General features: G+C 42.8%; 1 protein-coding gene across 4 annotated transcripts in view; it reads right to left on the bottom strand.

Moving 5' to 3' along the window:
- Window positions 1-10743, bottom strand: part of PPP3CC (protein phosphatase 3 catalytic subunit gamma) — a 97151-nt gene extending 86408 nt beyond the window's left edge. For 2 of the 4 annotated variants that reach the window (XM_032855848.1, XM_032855846.1), the window contains exon 1: window positions 10354-10743. In XM_032855848.1, coding sequence (XP_032711739.1) covers window positions 10354-10402 — 49 coding nt within the window. In that variant the 5' untranslated portion in view covers window positions 10403-10743. The remainder of the gene's footprint in view (window positions 1-10353) is intronic. The other 2 variants (XM_032855849.1, XM_032855847.1) reach the window with 2 other exon arrangements.
- Window positions 10744-27023: the final 16280 nt, after the last annotated feature.

Consider the following 27023-nt stretch of genomic DNA (forward strand, 5'->3'; position numbering starts at 1 on the left):
CCACTGAGCCACCCAGGTGCTCCTATATGGATATTTTTAATGAAATATTTCAAAAATAATTTTATATAATATGGTATAGGAAATAAATACAAATGTTGCTACCTACCCATGTACCTACCATGTAGATTTAAAATACTAAGTTTGCCATATCTGTTTCAACTATATTTTTTTAAGATTTTATTTATTTATTTGTCAGAGAGAGAGAACATAAGCAGGGGAAGCAGCAGACAGGGAGCAGAGCAGGGAGCCTAATGCAGGATTCAATCCAAGACTCTGGGATTATGAACTGAGGGGAAGACAGGCACTTTACTGGCTGAACCACCCCTATGTTCTGAGTTTCAAAAAAAAATTTTTTTTATTCATTTGAGAGAGATACAGAGACAGAGCACAAGCAGGAGAAAAGGCAGAGGAAGAGGGAGAAGCAGACTCCCCACTGAGCAGAAAGCCTGATATGGGGCTCCATCCCAGGACCTGGAGATCATGACCCAAGCTGAAGGCAGACATTTAACCATCTGAGCCACCCAGGCTACCCCTGAGTTTCAAATATTTTTAAGAACTAAAAAAAAATTGCAGTTATAACTGAGCAACTTCCAACTGAGTCCTTCCTCTCCAGAGGTAATTACTATATTTAAGTAGTTGTATATCCTTCCGACATGTATATAATTTGTTATAAATATATCTATACATAACATAGTACATTTTTTTAAGATTTATTTATTTATTTATTTGACAGAGAGAGAGAGATCACAAGTAGGCAGAGAGGCAGGCAGAGGGGGAGGGGGGAAACAGGCTCCCTGCTGATCAGAGAGCCTGATGGATGTTGGGCTTGATCTCAGGACCCTGGGATCACGACCGGAGCCAAAGGCAGAGGCTTAACCCACTGAGCCACTCAGGCGCCCCAACATAGTACATTTTAAATTTTATATATATGGTATCATACTGTGTATCCTTTTGTAACTTGCACTTTTATACTCAACACTAGTTTCCAGATATATTTAAAATGCAGCCACAGTATCCATTTTTCTCCCATATTTTTTTTAAGTTCCACAGCTAATTCTGATTGGTGACCAGAGTTGAGAGTTATCATTCTAAGCCCATATATATTATCTAAGAAAGCTTTTAGTGCTCCAAAATTGCTAACACATTTTATTATTATTTTCAAGTAAGCTCTATGTCCAACATGGGGCTTGAACAACACCCCGAGATCAAGAGTTAACAGGCTCTACTGATTTAGCCAGCCAGGTTCCTCTGGTAACACATATTAACTTAGCTTTTTACCACGAGTCAGTTGCTGCTGCATTACCTTATTTCAATAAAAAATTGTTTAGCAGTGCTTCCAAATCAGAAGCAAAAAAACTAATCAAACCAGGTGTGCACATGATTCAAAACAATAAATAAACAATAAAATTGGTTTCTTGAAGGGAATGGGTGTGGCTACAAAGGGGCAATAACACAGGAATCTCATGGTGATGTTTCTATTTAAACATCTTCATTGTGGTAGTTATACAAGTCTACACATGTAGAACTGCATAGAGCTACAGACACATGCATGGGCACACAAGTTCACGCATAACTGGTGAAACCTGAATAAACTCTATGGACTGTGCCAATGTCAACTTCTCGGTTTGGTATAGTGAGTGGTAGTGTGGGATGTTGACGCTATGGAGGACAGAGACCTAGGGGAGGAAGTATAGGACCTCCCTGTACATTTCTTCACAACATCCTGTGAATCTAAAAGTAAAAGCGTAATACATTTTTGAAACTAAGTTTCTAAACCTGAAGAAATTCTGCAGCCTTTCACAGGCAGTATCAGTATCCTGCTACAATATACACCTACTACATAAGTGATATTTTTAGGTAAACATACCTAACATCGGATGCAAATCCGCATAAAAGAGAAAGAAAACATTGGTGATGACCACTTTAATCCTACATTAAGTGTGAAAGATAAACCTTAAAAGTTATTGACCTATAAGTTATTATTTTTAGATTATTGTGTGGTCTTACCCTCACAGGACACTAGGATTTACCTAAATAGCTATCTCTGTTCACTACAAATAACCCTGCTTCCATTCCTATTTTAAGCCAGCAAGCCTGCCCTACTTTTGCAGACTTATTTCCTAATCTACTCACCTGCTTTTCTAATCATGAACCAGTTAAACACCGCTGAAGAGGTTATGTTAAATATTATTACTGAAAGTCATAAGTAGCTTTCAGATCCTTTCATAACCTATTAGAACAAGTAATTTTATTTCAGAGTCTGACACAGCTCTTTGAGATACTCCCTCTCTTCTTTGACAGTCATAGAGCATGCTTTCAAAGTACTGGGAACTAGCTCTCCCAGAACCAATTAAGTAATAACCACTATCAGTGATAGTCTGACAGAAACAGTAAGTTTACAGTGACATCATATGTTTTCAATAAAACAGTGTCCAAAAGTAAAAATAAGTAGCCTCCCTTCATGGATAAATCCACCAATTACCTTTATTACTCTGGCCATTCATTAAAACTATCCTACTTTACTTATGTTTTAAAAAATTTTTATTTAGTTCTTTATTTTATCCTATTTTATTTTTAAATCTCCACAAAATCCTAGGTCACCAGAACAAAATGTACCTATGGATACATACAAAAACCCACAAGTTAAGTCTTATCTCTTTAGGCTAGTGATCAAGAAAGCTCAAACTTGAAACATTTATCAGTTTGTAAAGTGAGGGAGCAAACCCTTCATACCATATATAGTCTACCATTTAGTCATCTGCTCTTCTTGGTGCTATTAGTCATAGGAAGCTCCATAGTTCTGATTTTCTATCACACTTTTGGGAGGCCATTATATGCTATACTGAGTACTTTCCAAGACAGTATTTAAGCTTCTAAGTATAAAGCGAAACATACTGCTTCTAGTAGGGATTCATTGGATATTTGTTCATGCATCTGTTTACGATTTCTAAAATTCTATTTATACTATAGACATGGAAATTTTCACCATTTTTCTTTTCTTTTCTTTCTTTCTTTCTTTCTTTTTTTTTTTTTTTAAGATTTTATTTGTTGGGTGCTTGGGTGGCTCAGTGGGTTAAACCTCTGCCTTCAGCTCAGGTCATGATCCCAGAGTCCTGGGATCAAGCCCAACATCAGGCTCTCTGCTCAGCTGGGAGCCTGCTTCCTTCTCTCTCTTTGCCTGCCTCTCTGCCTACTTGTGATCTCTCTGTCAAATAAATAAACTCTTAAAAAAAAAAAAAAAAGATTTTATTTGTTCATTTGACAGACAGAAATCACAAGTAGGCAGAGAGTGGGGAAGCAGGCTCCCCGCTGAGCAGGGAGCCTGATGTGGGGCTCGATCCCAGGACCCTGAGATCATGACCTGAGCCGAAGGCAGAGGCCTAACCCACTGAGCCACCCAGGCGCCCCTTTCTTTTCTTTTAAAGATTTTATTTACTTATTTGACAGAGAAAGACAGCAAGAGAGGGAACACAGGCAGGGGGAGTGGGAGAGGGAGAAACAGGCTTCCCACTAAGCAGGAAGCCCGATGTGGGGCTCCATCCCAGGACCCTGGGATCATGACCTGAATGGAAGGCAGATGTTTAACGACCGAGCCACCCAGGCACCCCACCATTTTCTTATTAAGCATTTTAGGTTTAAATCCTTTAAAAACCTCATAAGGAGACTACAGTTGGAAAGTATAAAACACAATACTCTTAGGGTATCTGGGTGGCTCAGAAACTAAGCATCTGACTCTTTGTTTCAGCTCAGGTCTAATTTCATGGGTCTTGAGATGGAGGCCTACATTGGGCTCCCCACTCAGGAGCAAGTCTGGTTGAAGATTCCCTCCCTCTGTCAATCAGAAATTGCTAAGCGAAATAAGTCAATCAGAAAAAGACAATTACCATATGATCTCACTGATAGGTGGAATTTGAGAAACAAGGCAGAGGATCATAGGGGAAGAGCAGAAAAAAATGAAACAAGACAAAACCAGAGAGGGAGACAAATCATAAGAGACTCTTAACCTCAGGAAACAAACTGAGGACTGCTGGAGTGGAGGGAGAGGAAGGGATGGGGTGGCTGGGTGATAGACATTGGGAAGAGTATGTACTATGGTGAACACGGTGAATTATGTAAGACTGATGAATCACAGACCTATACCCGTGAAACAAATAATACATTATATGCTAATTTTAAAAAAAGGTTCTGGGGCACCTGGGTGGCTCAGTCCGTTAAACTAAGTTAAACTACTGCCTTTGGCTCGGGTCATGATTCCAGGGTCCTGGGATGGAGCCCCTTGTAGGGCTCCCTGCTCAGGGGGGAGCCTGCCTCTCCTTCTCCCTCTGCCCTTCCCCAGCTTGTGCTCTCTGGCTCTTTCTATCTCTGTGTCAAATAAATAAATAAAACCTTTTTTAAAAAGAAAAAAAAAAGATTCTCTCCCTCTGCCCCTACCCCCTCATAAATAAATACATACATACATAAATAAATCTTTTAAAAAACTACAACACTCTTAAAACTTCATTTCACCTAGGCCACTTAGAGTCAAAGAGATCTAAAACCTAATAATAAAGTCAAACAGATCTGCTATCAAATCTCATTAACATTCAAGATTACCTCATTTAATAAAGAACAGCTAACTATGGGCATTATGCTAAGCACATTACATACAATATGAAATGCAATCTTTAAATTCTGAGGTAGGTACTGTTATTTTCCATTTTAAACTTAAAGCAAGGCAAATAAATGACAAAAGTCACACAGCTAGTAATTAGCAGAGCCTGTGCCCTTTTCTACACCGTCTTCCATAAAATAAGCTTCTTATGCTTTTACTTAAACATTTACTAACCACCTATATACTAAGCAATATATTCAGCATTAATTATACACAATCCTTGCCCTTGAAGGGCAAGGATTATACAGTGCAGTATAAATAAATAACATAAAAATATTTAGAGAAACGTGAAAAGCAATGAGACTGCTCACAGGAGCATATAGGAGGCAACAGCTTCTGAGGCTGCTGCTAATAATGATGGAAGCAGCTAATGTACTGAGCACTTACTAGGCACCTGTCATTGCAGTTTGTGGGATTTATTTAATCCTTACAACTATCCTATAAACTAGGTTCTGTTATCCCTTTAATTAGGATAGGGAAATTGAGGAAAAACAGGATTAAGTGACTGGTCAAAGGTCAGACTGCTACTAAAAGAGGCAGAATTTGAACCAAGGTATGTCTGATTTCAAGGCTGTGTTCTAAAACCATTATTCTATAAGGCTGCTTAGCAGTAAAGGAGAAAAAGCTTCTTAGATGTCCTCTTGGCTAAAGCTTGAAAGATAAATAGGGGCTGGCCAAGTTGGGGCACAAGATTCTACATAAAAATAATGCAAAGAACCCATTCACAGATATAAAATTTCAGGGCATTCTGGGGAACTACAAGTAGTAGTAAAGTAAGTTTAGGAACAGGGATATGAAACGAGGAGAAAGTAACACAGGATTGAAGGTTTAGCATGAAGAGAACTATACATCAACAAAATTAGAATTTATCCTATTGGCAGAACTTGCTTGAAGGATTTCAAGCACAAGAATAATCCTTTAATTATCCACAGATCATGATGGCACCATGGACATTAAATTAAATACCCCTAGCAAGAGGCTACTGCAATAGTATAGGCAAAATGTCAGAGAGGAAGAGGATGTAGAAGGTTCTGTACAATCCAAAAATCCACAGAACTGAGTCTAGCAGCACTGGATGGGAAGTGAAAGGGATAGGAAAGAGTCTGGCTTGACTCCCAGGCTTGTCATCCGAGCCACTGACTAAATGGGTAAGTGGTGTGATTAATAGGGATGGGAAATACTCTTAGAAAATCCTTTCTAACTCCTCTGCTTATTAGTGCTTTTTAATATTTACTTTATCCCTCTACCAACTTTTTCCACCTTTTTAACAATCTCTTCAATAAAATAAAAACAAGTCTGTCTCACTGTCATAATATCTTTATGGTATTTGAATCATCTGTAATTCTGAGTTATATTTACAAGTCAATTAAGCTTTGGGTTTTTTTTAATAGATAGCTATCAAAAATAATATTTTTAAAAAAGATTTTATTTATTTATTTGACAGAGAGAGACAGCAAGAGAGGGAACACAAGCAGGGAGAGTGGGAGAGGGAGAAGCAGGCTCTCCACCAAGCAGGGAGCCTAACGAGGGGCTCCATCCTAGGACCCTGGGATCATGACCTGAGCCAAAGGCAGACGCTTAACAACTGAGTCACCCAAGAACCCCAGCCATCAAAATAATCTTGCTGTTCCCTTAATGAAATCACTATCAACTGCCCTAACGGTTTTCGGCTATCCCTCTTCTCCTCTTCCTCCTTTTACCTCCTCCAATTCTTTGACGCTCCTAATTTTACCCACCTGTCTACTCCTCAGTCAATTATACTTTGTTTTTCTCCATCCTTACTTCTGAATGTTTTTCCAAACCCTGTGTAGCTAAAACAACTTCTTTTTCTGCTAAACAAGTTACCTCCACTTCACATCAGGTATAATACACTATTTTTTTCTTTTTCTAAAAATTTTATTCATTTATTTGACAGAGAGAGACACACCGAGAGAGAAAACACAAGCAGGGGGAGGGATGGGAGAGGGAGAAGCAGGCTTCCCACCAAGCAGGGAGCCCTGGGCTGATCCCAGGATTCTGGGATCATGGCCTGAGCAGAGAAGGCAGATGCCTAAGGACTGAGCCACCCAGGTGCCCCTAGGTATAATATACTTTAAAACTCATTTTCTTCTTTTTAGCTTTTCCTCACTAAGACACTACCAAATCCTTAAATACAATGGTGGCCTTTCCCAAGCCTAGCTGTCCTGAGGCAATTATTAATTGCATTTTTTCATTTTTATCTCTCACCAACTTTATTATATTTGAAAAACTGTAATCCTATTAAGAAAGTAAAAGAACAGGGGTGCCTGGCTGGCTCAGTCAGTGGAACACGAGACTCTCGATCTCAGGGTTGCGAGTTCAACACCCAGGTTGGGTGTAGAGATTACTTAAAAATAAAATATTTAAATAATAAAAAGAAAAAGAAAAGCAAAAAATTAAAAAACCCATATAAACCCTTGGTAAATCCATTCTCATAATTCAAAAAAAGGCAAGAGGGGACAAAAGCTGTGGAAATAAATGAGGCACAGGTACCAGAGACTGAAACAGGGTTCAGGGTAATCTAGTGAAAACAGCAACCAACTCTTGATTTCAGCACAAGTCATGATCTCAGGGCTGTGAGATGGAGCCCTGCGCTGGACTCTGTGCTCTGCCTGGAGTCTCCTTGGATTCTCTCTCCTCTCCCTCTGCCCATCCCCACACTCATGCGCCCTCTAAAATCTTTTTTAAAATGTTAATGTTTGGGACGCCTGGGTGGCTCAGTTGGTTGGACGACTGCCTTCGGCTCAGGTCATGATCCCGGAGTCACAGGATCGAGTCCCACATCGGGCTTCCAGCTCCATGGGGAGTCCGCTTCTCCTCTGACCTTCTCCTTGCTCATGCTCTCTCTCACTGTCTCTCTCTCAAGTAAATAAATAAAATCTTAAAAAATAAAATAAAAATGTTAATGTTTTCTCTACTAACCACTTATGTAGAAACTGACCTATTACCAAACTACTATCGTGTTTCATAATACAACCTGTCTTAAGCTTTTCATGTCCGTTATATCTCTGCGTGGTTCAGATGCTTGACAAAGAAGGTTTTATTAACCTTATTTTGCCCATGAGATTACTGAAGGAAAAAAAAAAGGGAGAGAGTTTAAGTGAAAAAGCAAGGTTAAAGAAAAAAAAAAGGCAAGGTCACAAGTAAGCTCCTGCTGCAGTAAAACCTAGGTTTTCTGACCAACAGTCTAGTACTTCTTCATTTTAGGAAAGTTTCTGTTTAAAGGACACTTAAAATACTAGTCACTCCCTCCCACTATTCTCCAAGATTTGTTCAAACCAAACAATTAAGGAGACTTTAAAGTTAACAGGAAATGACAGAACCAAAAATAACTGGGGTGTGGTCTCACCTCTGAAAAGATTTGCAGCTGTGAATAAATGCAGTCAACTCTGGCCAGTCAAGATAATATCAGATCAGGATTTAGTACCCAATACAATGGACCTTAGCTACACATAACAGTAACACCCTACTTTCTTAGAACAAACCTCTACTATTTCAAACTCTGGAAAACCCAGAAAAAAATCAACATAAGTCACAGAGAAGCCAAGATTGCTGTGGTCAAGTTCTTACTCTACAGTTTTTATATTTAAGATAAATCCACACATTCTAACTAAGGGTTTGAAATCATTATACTTCATTTATTTAAGAGTAATCTTATAAGTATATAACATGCCAAAAAAAATAATAAGTATACAACATGCGGTAATCTATAATTTGGCCAAAAAACATAAATTATACAGACTATAAGAGTGTTTACTTAACTGTGAGCGTGCCTAGCAATAAGACAATACCTACCTTTTAACTATGTTTCATTTCACTTTACTTCTATATTTAAGGGTCTGAAAGGGTTATTTTAAGATTTCCTTTATATCTTATGGCATCTTATGGTGGAAATTACATGCTACAATGGCGATCAGAATTTGAGATTCCTAAAGGTCTGAGGACTGCCACTAAGCTTCACTGAGATCCTGTTTCTTCTAACTTGACACACAATTCTGGTTTATCTGGTTTCCCTGCCTACTTCAGCTTAGAAATAGCAGATCAGAAGGGCATATTTTGACAGATAAAGAACAGTACTGGAAGAGATAAAAAACAGACAGAAGCATTAAACAGTATAGCAGTAAGCAGTCATTTTGGTACAGAAGGAAACTGCCAACACCCTTAAACAGCAGAATGCACCAGCCATGTTAACAGCACAGGACAGAAATTAATGTACACAACTGACCTTGATTAATCAAAAAAGGTTATGTTTAGTATATTCTTTATCTTAAGAGAAGGTTTAAACTCTTTATCTTAAGAGAAGGTTTATACTTTTATATACTATAAAAGCTGACATTAAAAAGATCAAAATTATTTAACAAAGGACTAAAAAATGTCAGTTATATGAACAATTCACTTCAATCCTCAATAATACCAGATGATCTCTGAGTAGCTATATCTCAAAAACCTCATTATATCTACTGAACATTATATAATGTAGGTAATCAGTGTTTATGATCATCACTTATGATCTTGACTTTTTAGAGGGGAAGAAACTAAGTTACACACTAAAATTAATAGTGTAGAAAATCAATTTATGATGATTCATTTTTTAGGGAGAAAAATATTTAAATTAAACACTAAAATTCTCCCTCTTCATTGAACATTCAATAGGCTTTTCCACTTAAAAAAAAAAAATTATTGTCACCAATCTTCGTTTCCTTTCTCCTTCTAATTACCAAAACGAAAACATAAAAGTATTTTAATAGTTTTGCCCACTTACACTTAACCCCTTTATCCAGAAGCCACTAACAGCTCGCTTAGGTGTATACTCCCTTCTTATAAAATAGTGCTTTCAACCCCATAGTTAAAACTCAAGAGCAAAGAATTGTACCTAAGTGTTACCGCTGAACAAAAGAAGTGCATAAATTAGTAGTTACGTTTAAACCAGTATAAGTAGTTTAAGACCAGAAACAAGGACAACGTAAATCCCTACAGTAAGGAACATTTTAGTTTTGGTTAGATATCTGAATGAGAGAACATCCTTCTTCAGGTCTCTACAGCCAAAAAATAAAATAAAGCACCAACATCATGTCAAGAGATCTGTAAGTCCCTTTCACACATCACAAAATGGATTTATTTGTGTTTATCTCACCAAACTCTTCCTTTTAATAACAGCAGGGACTTGGGGTGATCTGTAGAAAGTGGGCCAAAAGGTACATGGTAAACGTCCTTTAAAAAAGGGGGTGGGGGAGGGGCGAGATCATCCGATCCTAAAGAAGGGGAGCGGCAGGAAGATGTGACTTGGAAGAATCTACTCAAGTCCCTGCGCACATCACCCCAGATGGCTTCACCAGATGAAAGACGAGAAAAGAGGAATCGTTTCTTTTAAAAAAGATGGGGATCCCGGCCCTTTGGGGTGGCGGGAGAAGAAATCCCCACCCCACCTGCAGGTCCCACACTCCGGGAGATAAAGCGGCAATCTCCAGCTAGCTGCGGATCGAGGTGCGACAGAAAGCGCCCGGGCACGGCCCCGCAGGGCTCCCCCTCCCCTCTCTCACACCCCCTCCCGTCCTCCCCGCGGACCGACGCAGCCGGTGTCCCCCGCCGCCCTCCCGCCACTCCCCGCCCTCCGTCCCCCCGCCGTCTCCCCGCCAAAGGCCGATTCCCGCCGGGGGACGACGAGGGCCCGGCCCGGCCGGCACCTTTGATGACGCGTTCGGTGGTGGAGAGGTGGTGGTTCCTCCCGGACATGGTCCCCTCGGCCTCCTCCCGGCTCCAGGCGACCGCCAGACGTGCACCTCCGCCTTGGTGTCCAGCAGTGTCAGCTCCCCGGGGCCAGTCAGCCCGCCGCGCTCCGGCCCCGGCTCCTCCGGGCGGCCCAGGTACCAGAAGGGGGAGGCCACGGCAGCCGGGCCTCGAACCTCGCTGACACGATGCGGGCCCACTGGCCGCTCCCTCCTGAGCAGCCGAGTCGGGAGCGCGGGTGGCTCGGCGAGGCAACCCGGGCGGCCGCGGCTGCTCGCGGCCCGATCCCGCGTGCGCGCGCGCGCGCGCTCCCGCACGCCGCTCTCCCAACTTCCCGGCGGCCCGCGCGCGCTGCCGCCGCCGCCGAAGCCCAACTCGCCGCCGCTGCCCTGTTCTGCGCGGCCGCCTGACCTCCCGCCCCCTCCCGCCGGCAGTCGCCCACCCCGACTCTCCCCTTCCTCCAGAGGCCCGAGGCCCGCGCAGCCGCACTCCGTACTCGCGTGCTTCTTTTCTCCCCTCCTGCTTCCGACGGTCAGTTTTCCCTTCTGCTCAGCCTGCCCTCCTCGCAGCTGACTCCCCCTAGGCTGCCTGCCGCTGCCCCGGCCCGCAGCACCTACCACCGGCCCCTGGGTCCGGCACGGAAAGCCCCTGCGAAGCAGCGGCCATCTTGTGACCCGGCCGCGGAGTCCGAGCAGGGGCTCCCCGGGCCGCGAGCCTCTTGTCACCCTCACTCCGGGGCCACCTTGCCGAGAGCCCTTGTCTTCCCAGACACTCCTCACGGGAGTCCTCCCTCCTTTTCTTCTGGGCTTCCACCCCCTCGGTCTCTAGGGAGTCCCTATCAAGCTGACCACGCTCCTTCCCGCAGTTTCTCCTCCCCCCATCCCATTCACCAAACTCATTTAAGCCCTCATTTCAGTTTTCACATTTGTTGAGTGCAGTTAGTATAGGAAGAAGTCCGTTCGTGTCCTGCCAGCTCCAGTCCAGTAGTTGGCGGGCCTCAGATTCCATGGCGTGAGACCTGGCTTGGCCCCCGGGCCTCCTCACTTCCTTTCCACCTCTAAGAGAAGGAAGAGCAGCAACTCTAGGGACCTCCAATGTGCAGGGAACTGACCTTCCAATAAGCCCTGTGGGTCACCTACTCTGCTAGAAGCACCCCCCTGTTCCAGTTCGATGCAGTGACATCTGCCCCACTCAGGCTTACTGTGGGACACGATGGGCAAGTCTCTAGAGAGTCCTAACAGTCTAGCTCATCTCTGGGTTAAAAACTGATCTTTTCTTTCCTTAAATTGTAAACTTAGAAACTGTCTTACTGTGCCTGTCTTCCCTCACCGAGTATAGTGCCTGGCAAAGTAAAAAAGTATTTTGAGTTTAGCCATGATAATGTAATATCGAAACTGAGATCCAAGGAAAAACAGACAATCCAGACTTAACAGTTACTGTTGTGGCCAATAAGTCTTATGTGGTTACACATATTTAAATTAAATAGAATTAAAAAAATTTGAATATTCAGTTCCTCGAGTGCACTAGCCACATTTCAAGTGCTCATCAACTACCTGTGGCTAGTGGCTACCTTACTGGACATGGTAGCATAGGACATTTCTATCATAGCAGAAAGTTCTTTTGGACAGCTCCCACTTAAAAGATTAGAAGGGTTGAAGCCTAAATCTCCATTAATATAGATTTATGTATTGGGAGGAGATCTGGGGATATACTCTGGAGTCATCCCCTGAATTAAGTCTTGGAATTTTGACCTAAGGCTATTCGTAGTAACCCCAAAGAGGCAGGAGCACCTTGAAAGCTGGATTTAATTTGGTTCTGTTTCCTTGGGTTTTGACATCAGGTTTCCACCCAAGAGAATTGTTCAGATATCCTGAGGAAGTTCTTCATTTAAGAAGTAATGAGAACTCCACACTTCTATCAAACAGAGCAAATTTCTAAAGGGCAAAATAAATTGGTCCCTGCAGAATAGATGTTAAAATTCATCTGGAAGAACAGGATAGCTAAAAACAAAAATAAAAGCAAAAATTCCAAAGCAAACTTTGGAAACCACTGTGAAGAGATGGATTTTTCAATAATAGTAGTAGTAGGAAATTATCACGTGGATCTCAAGTTGGAGCCACTCTATAACATCAAACGATTTTATTTTTTACTTTTTTAAGATTTTATTTGAGTCCCAACATGGGGCTCAAATTTACAACCCTGAGATTAAGAGGTTCATGTTCTACTGATAGCCACCCAGGAGCCCCAGAGATTTTTGTTTTACTTTTTTTTTTTTTTTTTTTTTTTTGAGATTTTACTTTTGGGGCGCCTGGGTTGCTCACTCAGTTAATGTCTGCCTTCAGCTTAGGTCATGATCCTGGGGTCCTGGGATGGAGCATCACATTGGGCTCCCTGCTCAGCGGGAAGTCTACTTCTCCCTTTCCCGTGCCCCTCCCCCTGCTTGTGCATGCGCACGCTCTCTCTCTCTCTCTAATAAAATCTAAAAAAGATTTTATTTTTAAGTAATCTCTATAGCATCAAAATAAAGTGAACCTTGTTTAAAGAGTTACATGTGGGGCTCCTGGGTGGCTCAGTGGGTTAAAGCCTCTGCCTTGGGCTCAGGTCATGATCTCAAGTTCCTGAGATCAAGGCCCCCTCCCCGCCCCCTTCCCCCCCCATCGGGTTCTCTGCTCAGTGGGGAGCCTGCTTTCTCTCTCTGCCTGCCTCTCTGCCTACTTGTGATCTCTGTCTGTCAAATAAATAAATCTTAAAAAAAAAAAAGTTACATGTAAAACATAAAAGAAGAAATCTAGAAGAAAATGAAGAAGTTATCTTACTTGGTTAATTGTGGTAACTCCAGAGCTAATATATCCCAACAGATGCTGATGCTCCCTCCCCCTCACTTACCAGATCAAACACAACTTAGTTAATTTGGGTAAGTACTGCCACCGCTCAAAAGTAATGAAAGGGTGGTGCCGGGGTGGTTCCGTCAGTTAAGCTTTGGACTGATTCTGGCTCAGGTCATGATCTCAGGGTCATGGAATTGAGCCTCACATTGGGCTCTGTGCTTAGTGGAGTCTGCTTCTCTCCCTCTCCCTTTGCCCCACCCCCATGTGCTGCCTCTATCTCACAAATAAATAAATCTTAAAAAAAAAAAAGTAATGAAAGGAATCAGAAAAGAATATTGTTTGACTACTTCAAGAAGATAAACACAAAAGTCACAAAACAGGAAGATATTTGCATCTCCTAAGTCAGGATAAAGAATTTTCACTATTCAAAAGAAGAGGTCTACAATACACGTATGGGCAAAGGCCACAAACAGTGACTTTATAAAAGAATAAATAAGGCACTAAACATTAAAAAATGTTCAACTTCGGGGTGCCTGGGTGGCTCAGGGGGTTAAGCCTTTGCCTTCGGCTCAAGTCATGGTCTCAGGGTCCTGGGATCAAGCCCCGCATCGGGATTTCTGCTCAGCAAGGAGTCTGCTTCCTCTCTCTGCCTGCCTCTCTGCCTACTTGTGATCTCACTCTGTGTCAAATAAGTAAATAAAATCTTTAAAAAAAAATGTTCAACTTCCTAAGTAATAAAAAATTCAAATTAAATCAAGATGCCATTTTTCACATAGCAAATTGGAAAACATTTTTATTTTTATTTTAAGATTTTATTTATTTATTTGACAGAGAAAAATCACAAGTAGGCAGAGAGGCAGGCAGAGAGAAAGGGGGAAGCAGGCTCCCTGCCGAGCAGAGATCCTGGTGCGGGGCTGGATCTCAGGACCCTGAGACCATGACCGGAGCGGAAGGCAGAGGCTTTAACCCACTGAGCCACCCAGGCGCCCCTGGAAAACATTTTTAAAAGGTGATACTGGGGGCACCTGGGAGCTCAGTGGGTTAAAGCCTCTGCCTTCGGCTCAGGTCCCGATCACAGGACGCTGGGATCATGACCCGGGCTGAAGGCAGAGGCCTTAACCCACTGAGCCACCCAGGCACCCCAAAGAAATAAAAATCTTTTTTTTTTTTTAAGATTTTATTTATTTATGAGAGAGAGAGAGCGAGCACAGGCAGACAGAATGGCAGGCAGAGGCAGAGGGAGAAGCAGGCTCCCTGCAGAGCAAGGAGCCCGATGTGGGACTCGATCCCAGGACGCTGGGATCATAACCTGAGCCGAAGGCAGCTGCTTAACCAACTGAGCCACCCAGGCGTCCCAAGAAATAAAAATCTTAAAGAAAAGAAAAGAAAAGAAATTTCCAAACTGTTTTCCAAAGTAGTTTTAGCATTTTACCTTCCCACCAGTAACAAAGGAGAGTTGTAGTTGTTCTCACTCTTGTCAACACTTGGTATAATCTTTATTTTAAACTGCTGTATTTTATTTGCTTCTTTGTTTTTAAGGGGCTCAAACTCATTACGCGGATATCAAAGGTCACATGCTCTACTGGCTGAGCCAGCCAGGCACCCGGGTATTGAGAATCTTTAGTTTCAGCTGGTGAAGTGGTGTCTCAGTATGGTTTATTTTACATTTCCCTGATGACTAATGATGTTGAGAGAATCTTTTCATCAGCTATAGCTAATCTCTTCTTTAACTGATACTGACAAATCCCTTTCCAGAGAAGTTGTGCTAATTAGTAATTCCACCAACAGTGTCACTTTTTTTTTAAGTAATCTCTACACCCAACATGGGGCTTGAACTCATGACCTCATGATCAAGAGCAGAATGCTCTGAAGACTGAGACACCCAGGTGCCCACTAACAGTATCACCTTTTATTTTATTTTTTAAAGATTTTATTTATTCATTTGACAGACAGAGATCACAAGTAGGCAGAGAGGCAGGCACAGAGAGAGGGAGGAAGCAGGCTCCCCGCCAAGCAGAAAGCTTGAGTCAGGGCTCTATCCCAGGACCCTGAGATCATGACCTGAGCGGAATGCAGAGGCTTTAACCCACTGAGCCACCCAGGCACCCCTGCCCCTGGAAATTTCTTATAAAATTAAATATACACCTACTGTATGACCCAGTAATTCTACTTTTAGGTTTTTTACCTGACAGTAGTGATCATCCAAATAATGAAATGCTACTTAGCTAATAAAAGAGAAATAATTACTGATACATGCAATAATGTGGATGAAGCTTACAAACATTATGGTGAAACAAAAGCAGCAAGATACAAAATAGTATATACTACATGATTTCATTTGCAAAGGAAAATGGTTACATGAAATATGATATTGAATGGAACATTATGCATTATGGAAAACCAACATACTTTTATTTCTTTATTTTTTAGTAATCTTTACACCCAATGTGGGACTGGAACTCATGACCCCAAGATCAAGAGCTGCGTAAACAACTTCTGACTGAGTCAGTCAGGTGCCCCCCCAAAACAAACATATTTTAAATTACAAAGGTATGCGGTATCATCAGAAAAGCCTCAGGAAATAACGAAAAGTGAAAAAGCTAGATTGTAATAATGTACAGTATAGACCCCACTTGTTAACAAACAAGCAGATGTATGCATAAAAAGGCTAGAAGGAAATATTAATATATTTGTATATTCAATAAACATTAATCAGATGTGCTGGGCACTGTACTAGGTGGAAGGATACAGTGATGAACTAAAACCAACACAGGTCAGGGGCACCGGGGTGGCTCAGTCATTAAGCCTTTGGCTCAGGTCATGATCCCAGGGTCCTGGGATCCAGCCCCACATCAGGGTCCCTGCTCAGCAAGGAGCCTACTTCTCCCTCTCCCACTCCCCCTACTTGTGTTCCATCTCTCACTGTGTCTCTCTCTGTCAAATAAATAAATCTTAAAAAAAAAAAAAAATCAACACAGTTCAAGCCCTCATGGAGTATCTTCTGATATGGAAAAGAATGTTAACAATAGCCATTTCTGGGTGGTGTGACTGAGAGTGACTTAGGAGAAACAAATGAACAATAATTTCTGTAGTTTACAAATTTTCTGTGGTGAGAAAGTATTACTTTATAACTAGGTGAAAAAAAAAAGTGCTCTTTTCTTTCAAAGACCTATTGTCCAGGCCTATTTTCAGTAGTGTTACATATTCCTTTGGGGGGACTTTCTTGACATTTCTGACCAAAACCACTCAATGAAAATATGAAAAGAACACTAATTAAGCTCCCTCCCAAACAATTTAAAATGAATGAGATTTAACTTTATTGGTAGTAGTGATGCTTTTAGTCATGACTTTATCAGTTCCCAGCAACAATTAGAGGTGTTTTTTGTTTGTTTGTTTTTTAAGATTTATTTGTCAGAGAGAGAGAGAGAGGGCATGAGCAGGGAGGGGGACAGAGGAAGAAGGCTCCCTGCTGAACACAGAGCCTGATGCAGGTGTTGATCCCAGGACCCTGGGAACATGACCAGAGCTGAAGGCAGATGCTTAACCAACTGAGCCACCCATGCTTCCCAACAATTTGATGTTCTATTTCATTCAGCTTATACATCCCTCCACCTGGCCAGGGGCTGTGGTATTTTTATCTAACTGGGGAATCTGATTGTCTTTCTTTTTATTTTCTGCATTGGTCAGTATTGAATAAATATTTGAAATCACCAAGATTGATGTGTAATTGGCATTTCTACTAATCTTTTCAAATCTAGTTTCCATCATACAGAGCTTGTGAGATTTGATATACTTCCTTATGAAACTCCCTAAGCACTTCACAAACCTTAATTAATGACCAGCTCGTCTGAGAAATAATTATGAATGCTTTTAATTTAACAAATGCAGAGGGAATCCTAGTTTCCATTGTTATATAAAAGTAACCTGGTTTCAGTTTCTATTTGTATGCAGCCTTAAATATTAATCTGTGATAAATGCACGTTAAGAGAACTATAGAATTCTTTTAAAAGATTTTATTTATTTATTTGACAGAGAGAGACACAGAGAGAGACAGAGAGAGGGAACACAAACAGGGGGAGTGGGAGAGGGGGAAGCATGCTTCCCGCTGAGCAGGGAGCCTGATGTGGGGCTGGATCCCAGGACCCTGGGACCATGACCTGAGCTGAAGGCAGAGGCCTTAACAACTGAACCACCCAGCCATCCCAAGAATACACATTTTTTAAAGATTTTATTTATTTATTTATTTATTTGAGAGAGAGAGCATGAGAGGGAGGAGGGTCAGAGGGAGAAGGAGACTCCTGCTCAGTATGGGACTCAATCCTGGGATTCCAGGATCATGACCTGAGTGAAAGGCAGTTGCTTAACCAACTGAGTGACCGAGGAGCCCAAGAATATTTTTAAAAGTAGGGTAAATGAGTGTTTCTAAAATAGCTACATAGAAAACACAACTTACAGGGCACCTGGGTGGTTCGGTCGGTTGAGCATCCGTCCTAGGATCAAGCCTCGCCTCAGGCTCTTTGCTCAGCCAGGGAGCCTGCTTCTCCTCCCCTCTGCTCATGCCCTCTCTCTCTCAAATAAACAAATAAAATCTTTAAGAAGTCTTTAAAAAAAAGGTATCTTAAGGGGCGCCTGGGCGCCTGGGTGGCTTAGTGGGTTAAAGCCTCTGCCTTCAGCTCAGGTCATTATCTCAGGGTCCTAGGATCAAGCCCCAGGTTGGGCTCTTTGCTCAGCGGGGAGCCTGCTTCCTTCCTCTCTCTCTGCCTGCCTCTCTGCCTACTTGTGATCTCTGTCAAATCAATAAATAAAATCTTTTTTAAAAAAAGGTATCTTAAAGTATATAACCTCTAAATTTATGTGAAAAACACTATATAATTTTTTAAGTAATCTCTGACCCAAGGCAGACCCTGGGCCTAGCCCAACCTGATAGATCAAGAGGCCCATACTCTGCAGACTAAGCCAGCCAGGCTCCCCAGTAGTAATACATATTGTATGGACATCATATATGGTATTATATTTAATTCATATCTTCCTATGAGTACACTTTTTTTAAATAATTTTTTTTAAAGATTTTTTTTTATTTATTTGACAGACAGATCACAAGTAGGCAGAGAGGCAGGCAGAGAGAGACAGGAGGAGGAGGCAGGCTACCTGCTGAGCAGAGAGCCCGATGCGGGACTCGATCCCAGGACCCTGAGATCATGACCTGAGCTGAAGGCAGAGGCTTTAACCACTGAGCCACCCAGGCACCCCCTATGAGTACACTTTAATTTTGATAAAATTACCTGGGCATGGACCCTCCACAGTGTTGGGTCTAAAAAAAATTAATGAATCCAGACAAAAACACAGCCCAAAGCATCATCCTACCAATTATAATAGCCTGATATCAAATTAGGAATCTCTTTAGGCACTTGTAAGTAAAAAATCCTCGTGAAAGTCCTGACTTGTAAATTTGTATTTACAGGTTGGTATTCCGGCCATTTTTGGGGCGGTGTGCAAACCTCTTAGCAGTGTGTTATCCTTTGATCTTCCTGGGAGACCCCAATAGTATGAGAACTCTGATATGACGACGAGCCCCAAAGCTGCCATCATTCCCTATTACTTTTATATATATATATGTATATATATATTTTTTTTAAGTTTTCATTTATTTATTTGACAGACAGTGATCACAAGTAGGCAGAGAGGCAGGCAGAGACAGAGGGGAAGCAGGCTCCCTGCTGAGCAGAGAGCCCTATGCGGGGCTTGATCCTAGGACCCTGGGATCATGACCTGAGCTGAAGGCAGAGGCTTAACCCACTGAGCCACCCAGGCGCCCCTCCCTATTACTTTTGTTTGCATCATTCCAAAGCAGGAGACAATGGTGGCAGTCATCACTGGCTACATAACACAATCATTTAGGAGAATAGAATTTAATACTTCTGTCACACCTGAGCCCCAGCATTCACAGGTGAGATGCCAAGGTAAAGAGCACTGGCATTCATCAAGTTGCTTGGGCCAAAAATTTAGAGTGGGCAGGGGCTGGTTGGAGAGGGAGGCACCACCGTCCCTCATGAGGCATAGCCTGTCAACTTTCGCCCCCTAGAGTCCATTCTCCCACACAACAGATCTTTACAAACTTAAAACATCAATCTGATTTATCGTTCCTCTTCTTACAATCCTCAAGGATCCTTTCCCCAAAGTGGCCTGACTCCTGTCTACTGTGATGTCAGCTCAAACCTCTTTCCCTCTGCCCGCTACAGTTCAGACACGGTGGCCTTGTTTATACTGTATATACTAGATTTAGTAAAACTGGCCTCACACAGACCAAGCTCACTGCTGTCCCAGAGCTCTTGCATTTGCCATCTCTTTCTCCTGGAACATTCTCACCAAGCTGCCTCCTCATTGTTTATGGCAAGCTCAACTGCCAGCTCCTCTGATCACCGAACCAGCTAAAGCTATGGCACTCCCCACCCCCGCTGCCACCTCAATACCCTACTTTATCTGTAACACGTTTCTTTGTGTCTACCCTCACTCCTTAAGGGGAGTGTCTTTGTCTGTACTGTTCACTGCCGTTGTCACTGCCATTGTCACTGCCGTGCCTAGCCTAAAGCTGGAGCTCAATAATTTGTTGAATGAGTGACTATCTTACTCTCATCTGCAGCAGAAGTTATTAACCTGTAGTGCAAGGGTTTCAAATCATCCCCTCCTCATCCTGCTCCTCTAAATTAAATTAAGGTTTGAGCACACTTGCAGGCACTTTGGGATGTGTGTATGAGAGCTGTTGGGAAAACATGTATTTTTCAGATTTTGAAAGGAGTCCAAACAACGGAATGTTGATTACCACTGGCATGGGGTTTTAATTTGTAAAGCGCGGTCTCCTACATTTTGTTCTCATTACACTTATGGAGATAGGATAGAAATGACAATTTCCACCTCATAGAAAAAGGCATTGAGGTGCAGTTCACATCCCAGGCAATAGTGGAATTGACACAAATCCATTCTTTTGGCCTACAGATCTCGTGCTCTTTTGGGTGAAGACAGAGAAACCAGAACTGTGGGAGAGTAGTTTTGTATTCATTCTAGCTCATCTTCATGTGCTTCAAAAGGCGCTGAACTTAATACTTTTCTTTTTTTTTTTTTAAGATTTTATTTATTTATTTGACAGAGATCACAAGTAGGCAGAGAGGCAGGCAGAGAGATAGAGAGGGGAGGAAGCAGGCTCCCTGCTGAGCAGAGAGCCCGATGAGGGGCTCGATCCCAGGACTCTGGGATCATGACCTGAGCTGAAGGCAGAGGCTTTAACCCACTGAGCCACCCAGGCGCCCCCTTAATACTTTTCTAAGGACTTTCTTACTTACATGAGCATGTAAGGCTGCATTAAAATTTCCCATGAAAAATTATTACCAGCTAGATCAAGGCAGTTTTCAAGCAAAATGTTAATGTATCAACCAATGAATGCAAAACAGCTTTGGTAGACTAAGTAGAGCATAATTAGGAAAACCAGATTGCAAGAATAAAAATAACAGACCTTAAAACCAAATGAAAACAATGTTGAGATCTCTAATGTTTAGATTTTATCTACCCTTTATTTAGATACACAACCGAACCATCCATACTGAAAAATCAATTGAATCTAGTTTGGGATTTTTGGTTTTTTTTTAATCCGTTTTTCCAGGGACACCTGTCTGGCTCAGTCTGTAGAGTGACTCTTGATCTCAGGGTCATAAGTCATGTCAGGCATGGAGTCTACTTTGAAAAAAATCTGTTTTTCCAGAAAAGAAAAATCTTAATTTAATCTCTTTTCTGCTCACACAATTTTTGAGAGAAGCAGTGGGTGCAGGAGGAGCTACATTCTTTGGAGAATTACTACACAATGTTTAAACCATACAAATTTGGTAGCCTAAGAGATTTCTTCTCAGGGGCCCTGTCTATAGGATACAACCAGACATTGGCTTCAAAAGAGCTTGTTTTATTAACCTCAAGAAGTTATAGGAAACATGCCACTTGAAAGAATTTCCTATTCTGGGAGGATACACTGGATCAAAGAGATTTTTTTTTCCCCTCCTCACTAGCATCTATAATTAAAGACCTAAACCTTTATTTTAAGCAACAACAACAAAAGCTCTCTATTGAATCAGCTGTTTTCTTATCCCTTAAAACCCACAGGGTTCACATGTTTGGAAGGAATTTCCACTTAACTGGCTTGGCTGTCATTCTTAGATTTGCTGCATTTGTTTACTTAATTTTTAAGATTTTATTTATTTGACAGAGAGAGAGAGCACAGGTAGGGGGAGCAGCCGGCAGAAGGAGAAGCAAGCTCCCTGCTGAGCAGGGAGCCCAATGCAGGTCTCCATCCCAGGACCCTGGGATCATGTCCTGAGCTGAAGGCAGAGGCTTAATCGACTGAGCCACCCAAGTGCCCTGATTTTGCTGCATTTAAAAACGTTAGCCAAGCAGCACACCCACGTTCTTGCCGCTGGGACCTTCCACCCTCCATGTCCAGTCCCCACCTCCTTGGGTGGCCATGGACACCAGAAAGCAGACCCTGGGCCCAGCTCCTCATTCAGCGCAGGCCTCAGGCAGGAGGACCAGCCCACCTCCCACGTTGGCAGTCATGGAAGGGAGAAAGGCAAATCCAGCAGCTTGCAGCTAGCCGCAGCAGCAGAGCGGTAGCTGACTGCCGCAACTTGATTTTCTCCAGCAAGGGCCAGGTCAGGTTTGGCTCTGGGGTGTGAGTGCTCACCTGGGCAGCCCTAGGGCCTGCCTGACAGCTGTGGGCGGTGGACACCAACGGAGAAGGTATCGCCGCAGACTGTGATGACCACGGGGGTCAGCATCTTTTGCCCCGAGGGCAAGTTTAAGATTGGAGCTGTCCACTGTGTGGGCCTCCAGAGCGGCCACATCATTGTGGCTGACAAGTTGTGTTCTCACCTTCCAGCCCAATGGCACTTTGTATGGCCCCACTTTGTGACTTGAACAAGAATGCAATTGCAGTGAAGGATTTCCAACATCACTCTGAGAAGGTGTCCCGTGCCAGGGGAGAGTTCCTTCTCAAGTTTATTCCTAAGGACGTAGCTGTGCACTTGAGGGATTGGGGCTGACTGAGGCACCTGCTGCGTCCGTGTGTCTGACAGCTCTGGCTCCTTCCTGTCCCGAATCAACAGTCTGCAGAATGAGTACGGGGCCCAGAAGGACTGGCACTGGCCACTTGGTGGTGGCTTTTGCTGATAACCACGGATTTGAGCCCTGCCTGGCTCACGGAAGGACAGATGTAAGGGTGATCAGTCAAGAGAGTCTGGCTAGGAGGTGGGGTCAGATGTGGCGGCACAGAGCGTGGCTGTGGGCATGCCTGCTGCCTTCATTCTCCCCCATCCCAACACTGGGGTTGCAATTTTTGTATCCGGTTCTTGCTTTGGTGACTGAGTGGGCTTGGACTGCAGTTGAGGAACGCATGCAGATCTTCGTCTAATCCCACTCCTCCTGTGTCCCCTGGGTCTGCACCCCTACCCCCCAGCCCAGGGCTGGAACTCTTACTCTCAGGCCTAAGTTGTCCTCTGGTTGTCCTCCTACCACACACATCGACAAAGACGGCAATACCCCATTTCTCATGTTAAATGTGGACACACACACAAAGCCAAATGCAGGACAACAGAATTTTAAGAGCACATTTCACATTTACCATGATTTCATCAAAAGCTGTCTTGTCAGGGGTCTCCACTAGGAATTGCGTGACAGACCTTCTACATGTGTAATATCTGTAAAAAGCCATTTGGATAATTGCCCAAGTTTATCCTTTGTATTCCAAAAAACTAGAAGCAAACCACAGGGAAAAAAAATCCAGATCCCAGTGGAAGAACTGCTTCTTGGCTTGTGACTGCCAGCGTCAGAACACTTTGGAGTTACTCCTTAACTCTAACTGATGCTACCATCTCAAAATCCAAACCTACTGCCAGGGTCAAAGATCACTGTTGGACAGGGATAGTGGTTTCTATTAACTCCCTTCTTTCATTTAAAATAAACCATGAAGGGCGCCTGGCTGGCTGTCAGTAGAGCATACGACTTTTGACTTTGGGGATGTGACTTCAAGTTCTCCATGTTGGAAGTGGAGACTACCCCCCCCGACACCCCTCAAAACCACCATAAATAGGAATCCAGCGAGAAAGGGGTTGTTGCCAAGAAAAATTTTCTCTTGGCCATCAGCTCTATATGTACTTAACCAAAAGCTGGTAGAGACAGATGGATCTTTTCCAACCAGAATTTTCTACTGTAAATGGAATGTTAATTCATTTTATTCCAGAAAGATGAAGTGGATTCACTTCTACTGGGATTCGAACCTATCATTCATCAGAAGTCTAGGTGTTTCATACTAAATCATGAAGAATACAAAAATCGCTAAAATAGATGAGCATTGGGATGCCTGGGTGGCTCAGTTGGTTAAGTGTCCGGCTCTTGATTTCAGCTCAGGTCATGATCTCAGGGTCCTGGGGTTGAGCTCCAGGCTCAGTGTCTCTCTTCCTCTGCCCCTCCCCCTGTTCATACTCTCTCTCAAATAAATAACATCCTTTTTTACACTTGATCTTAGTCAAAGGCGGAGAAAATCTTTTATTTTTAAAGGTTTTTTATTTATTTATTTGCCAGAGAGAGAGAGAGCGAGCACAAGCAGGCTGAGTGGCAGCAGAGGCAGAGGGAGAAGCAGGCTCCCCGCCGAGCAAGGAGCCCGATGTGGGACTCGATCCCAGGACGCCGGGATCATGACCTGAGCCAAAGGCAGCTGCCCAACCAACTGAGCCACCCAGGCGTCCCAAATCTTTTTTTTTTTTTTTTTTTTTTTTAGAAGATTTTATTTCAGAGAGCACACGCATGAGTGGACGGGAGGGGCAGAGAGAGAGCAGACTCCTCAGTGAACCAAGGAGCCTGACTCCGGGCTTGATACCAGGACCCTGGAATCATGACCTGACCCAAAGGCACATGCCCAACTGACTGAGCCACCCAGGAGCCCCAATAAATAAAATCTTCTAAAAAATACTAAAGTAGATGAGCACTGGGATGGGACCCCTTGCTGACTCAGTCAGTGGAGCATGTGACTCTTGATCTTGGGGTTGTGGGTTTGACCCCACGGTGGGTAGATGGGTAGAGATTATTTAAAAATAAAATCTTCAGGGGCACCTGGGTGGCTCAGTGGGTTAAGCCGCTGCCTTTGGCTCAGGTCATGATCTCAGGGTCCTGGGATCGAGCCCTGCATTGGGCTTTCTGCTCGGCAGGGAGCCTGTCCCCCACCCCACCCCCCCGCCTGCCTCTCTGCTTACTTGTGATCTCTCTGTCAAATAAATAAATAAAAATCTTTTATAAAGAGAAATAAAATCTTCAAAGAAAAAAAGAAATGAACATTTTGTTTTCCTACAAATCAAATCTCAGCATCACTGAATGCTGGTGTGCTTTTCAAAGCAAGGTAGTAGGAGAAGGGCATCCACCTTCCACCAAAAATGTCCAAAATGGCCTACCTGGTTAAGAGCATTATAAAGAATGGGCTACGTTCTAGGACTTAACCTCCTCAAGGACTTGTTTGCTTTGCTTAGCCCTGTTTTACATGGGCCACAAATTCAACTCTCAAGCTTGTTTCTCAATGAAGGAGGACCAGAGGCGTCTGGCCAGCTCAGTTGGGAGAACATGTGACTCTTGATCTGGGTCGAGTTTGAGCCCCACGTTGGGCACTAAGATTACTTAAAATAATGAAATCTTAAAAAAATTAAGAAAAGAAAGTAAATAAAGGAGAGCCAGGTAGCAAGACGTAAGCAAAACCAACAGCAAAGACAGAAAAACCCCACTCAAACAGTTGCCAGTGGAAAAGGATTGCTGTCATAGACCTTTCAGGGATTTCATGATCAAGAGTCACATGCTCCACCAACTGAGGCAGCCAGGTGCCCCTAAATCATTTTCGAGTGAGCAGGTTATGATATCCAATGTTCTGTCTATAAATCTCCTCTCCAAATGTGAGCGGGGCACGAAAACAAAGCTTTGGACATCAGTGTGACACTATCACCACCTTGTGTTCCCCAGTCTCCATTACACCCGCGTTCCTATAAAACATCACACTTGGATTCTGCAATAAGAATATAGCTTTATTTATAGAATCTTACAAATAAAACATTTACAGTCCACATAAGTTATTTTCTTTTCTAATTTATCCTCATAACACCTGAGTTATTTAAAAAAAAATACTGTGATGGAACTGCAGAACTGTAAAAGGAAAGATGAATAACTAAAACCTAACCTCTCTCTTTTGCAAATATCAGACAGCTTCTTGTTTTTAAGCAGACTTCCAGAATATTACCATCTCTTTGGAAGAGGATTTACTAAAGACAGGTCTTAGGATACCCAAACAGAGGCCTTCTCTTTTAAACCCAGGGTAAAGGACCAATGAGGCCTGACGCTAACACCAGACACAAAAGATACTAACCACATCTGAGGGCAAGGACAGAAGGCAACCTGCCTGCTCCTGGGCCACTGCCCCTGCCCATGATGTAAGCTTTCCTTGCTAATGTTAGCAGCTGGTCACCTGGGAAAAGACGTGGAAGACGCTAATGCCGGGGTGAACAAGTTCTCAAAACCTGCTACTCCCCAGACGTCTAATACGTCCAAATGCTTAAAACAGCAAATCCAATACTTAAAAATCAAAAGAGAATCGCCACGTGTTCAACGCCTGAGGTCAATCTGCCGCCACTGACAACAGATACTCAGTTTACTACTCGCGTGCCTTCACCCCAACCAAGTTCCAGCCAGGACTGGCCTCTGGACCCGTTATGGTTTAAAGAGAATTTCCCTTTGAGGCAGCTGTCTATGAAAGGTAAGTTCTTAAGTTAATACAGATGTGCATGAAAAAGGAAAGCACCCTAGTACTTCATACTTTTTAAATTTGATAACGATTACATTTTCAAGCTCTTCTCCTAAAACTAGGACCCAACTCTAACTTAGTATTCTACTCCAAGAAGAACAGTATTTGTAAGGAATGGCAGGTCTACAGGGAATGCTAAAATTATAAATTTCATAAATCCATGTGAATTAGGGAAAGAAAACTCTCGGTAAAGTCTTAAAGTTTGAGTGTTATTTGCTACTAGCTCCTGAAAGCAATGTCAGACACTGAGAAAAATAAAACAGAAAAGACAAAGGACCGTTTTAAAACCGTAACAACAATAATAAAAATAATGATAATATAAAAAGTTAGATTCCAACATTCAAGGAATTGGTTCTTTGGTAAAATTGGACCATAATCCTATCAGGAGTCAGTCCTGATATTTACTCTAGAATCTTGAGGACTTGAAGTTTTCCCTCTTCTTCAGCCCACTCTCAAATCTACCCAGGTCAACAGGCAAGAGAAGGAGAAAAACTTACAAAGCATCACCAGCAGTTTTCCCACTCATACTCTTTTCAAGACTATTCCTGGTTTGGGGGGTCATTTCCCAAGAAGGGGAAAAAAAAAAAAAAGGAAACCAAAATAGACGTGACTTTTAATTACTGTACAGTGGAAAGTCTTCCTGTGTAAGAACAGAAAAACTCACAGGTGTTGGCCATGACCAGCACTCGTCAGTCATGCACGCAAATCAGTTAGTGAACACAGCCCCTGGGCTGCAACTGTGGGCACCACTAAGAAAGGCTTCTGGAGAGACGGGCTCCCCAAAGTGGCTAAAGAATCTCACATTATCAATATGATAATAATAAATCAATTCACCTAGTGAACCTGGAGATGAGCTCCCCTTGAAGCCAGAGTTCTGAGGAGAGGGCTCCACAGTGCCTGGGGCTGGCCTACAATCTCACAGACAAGG

The sequence above is a fragment of the Lontra canadensis genome, unplaced genomic scaffold (assembly GCF_010015895.1).
Source record: "Lontra canadensis isolate GAN:19392208 unplaced genomic scaffold, GSC_riverotter_1.0 scaffold10, whole genome shotgun sequence".
In the NCBI taxonomy this organism is placed as follows: domain Eukaryota; kingdom Metazoa; phylum Chordata; class Mammalia; order Carnivora; family Mustelidae; genus Lontra; species Lontra canadensis.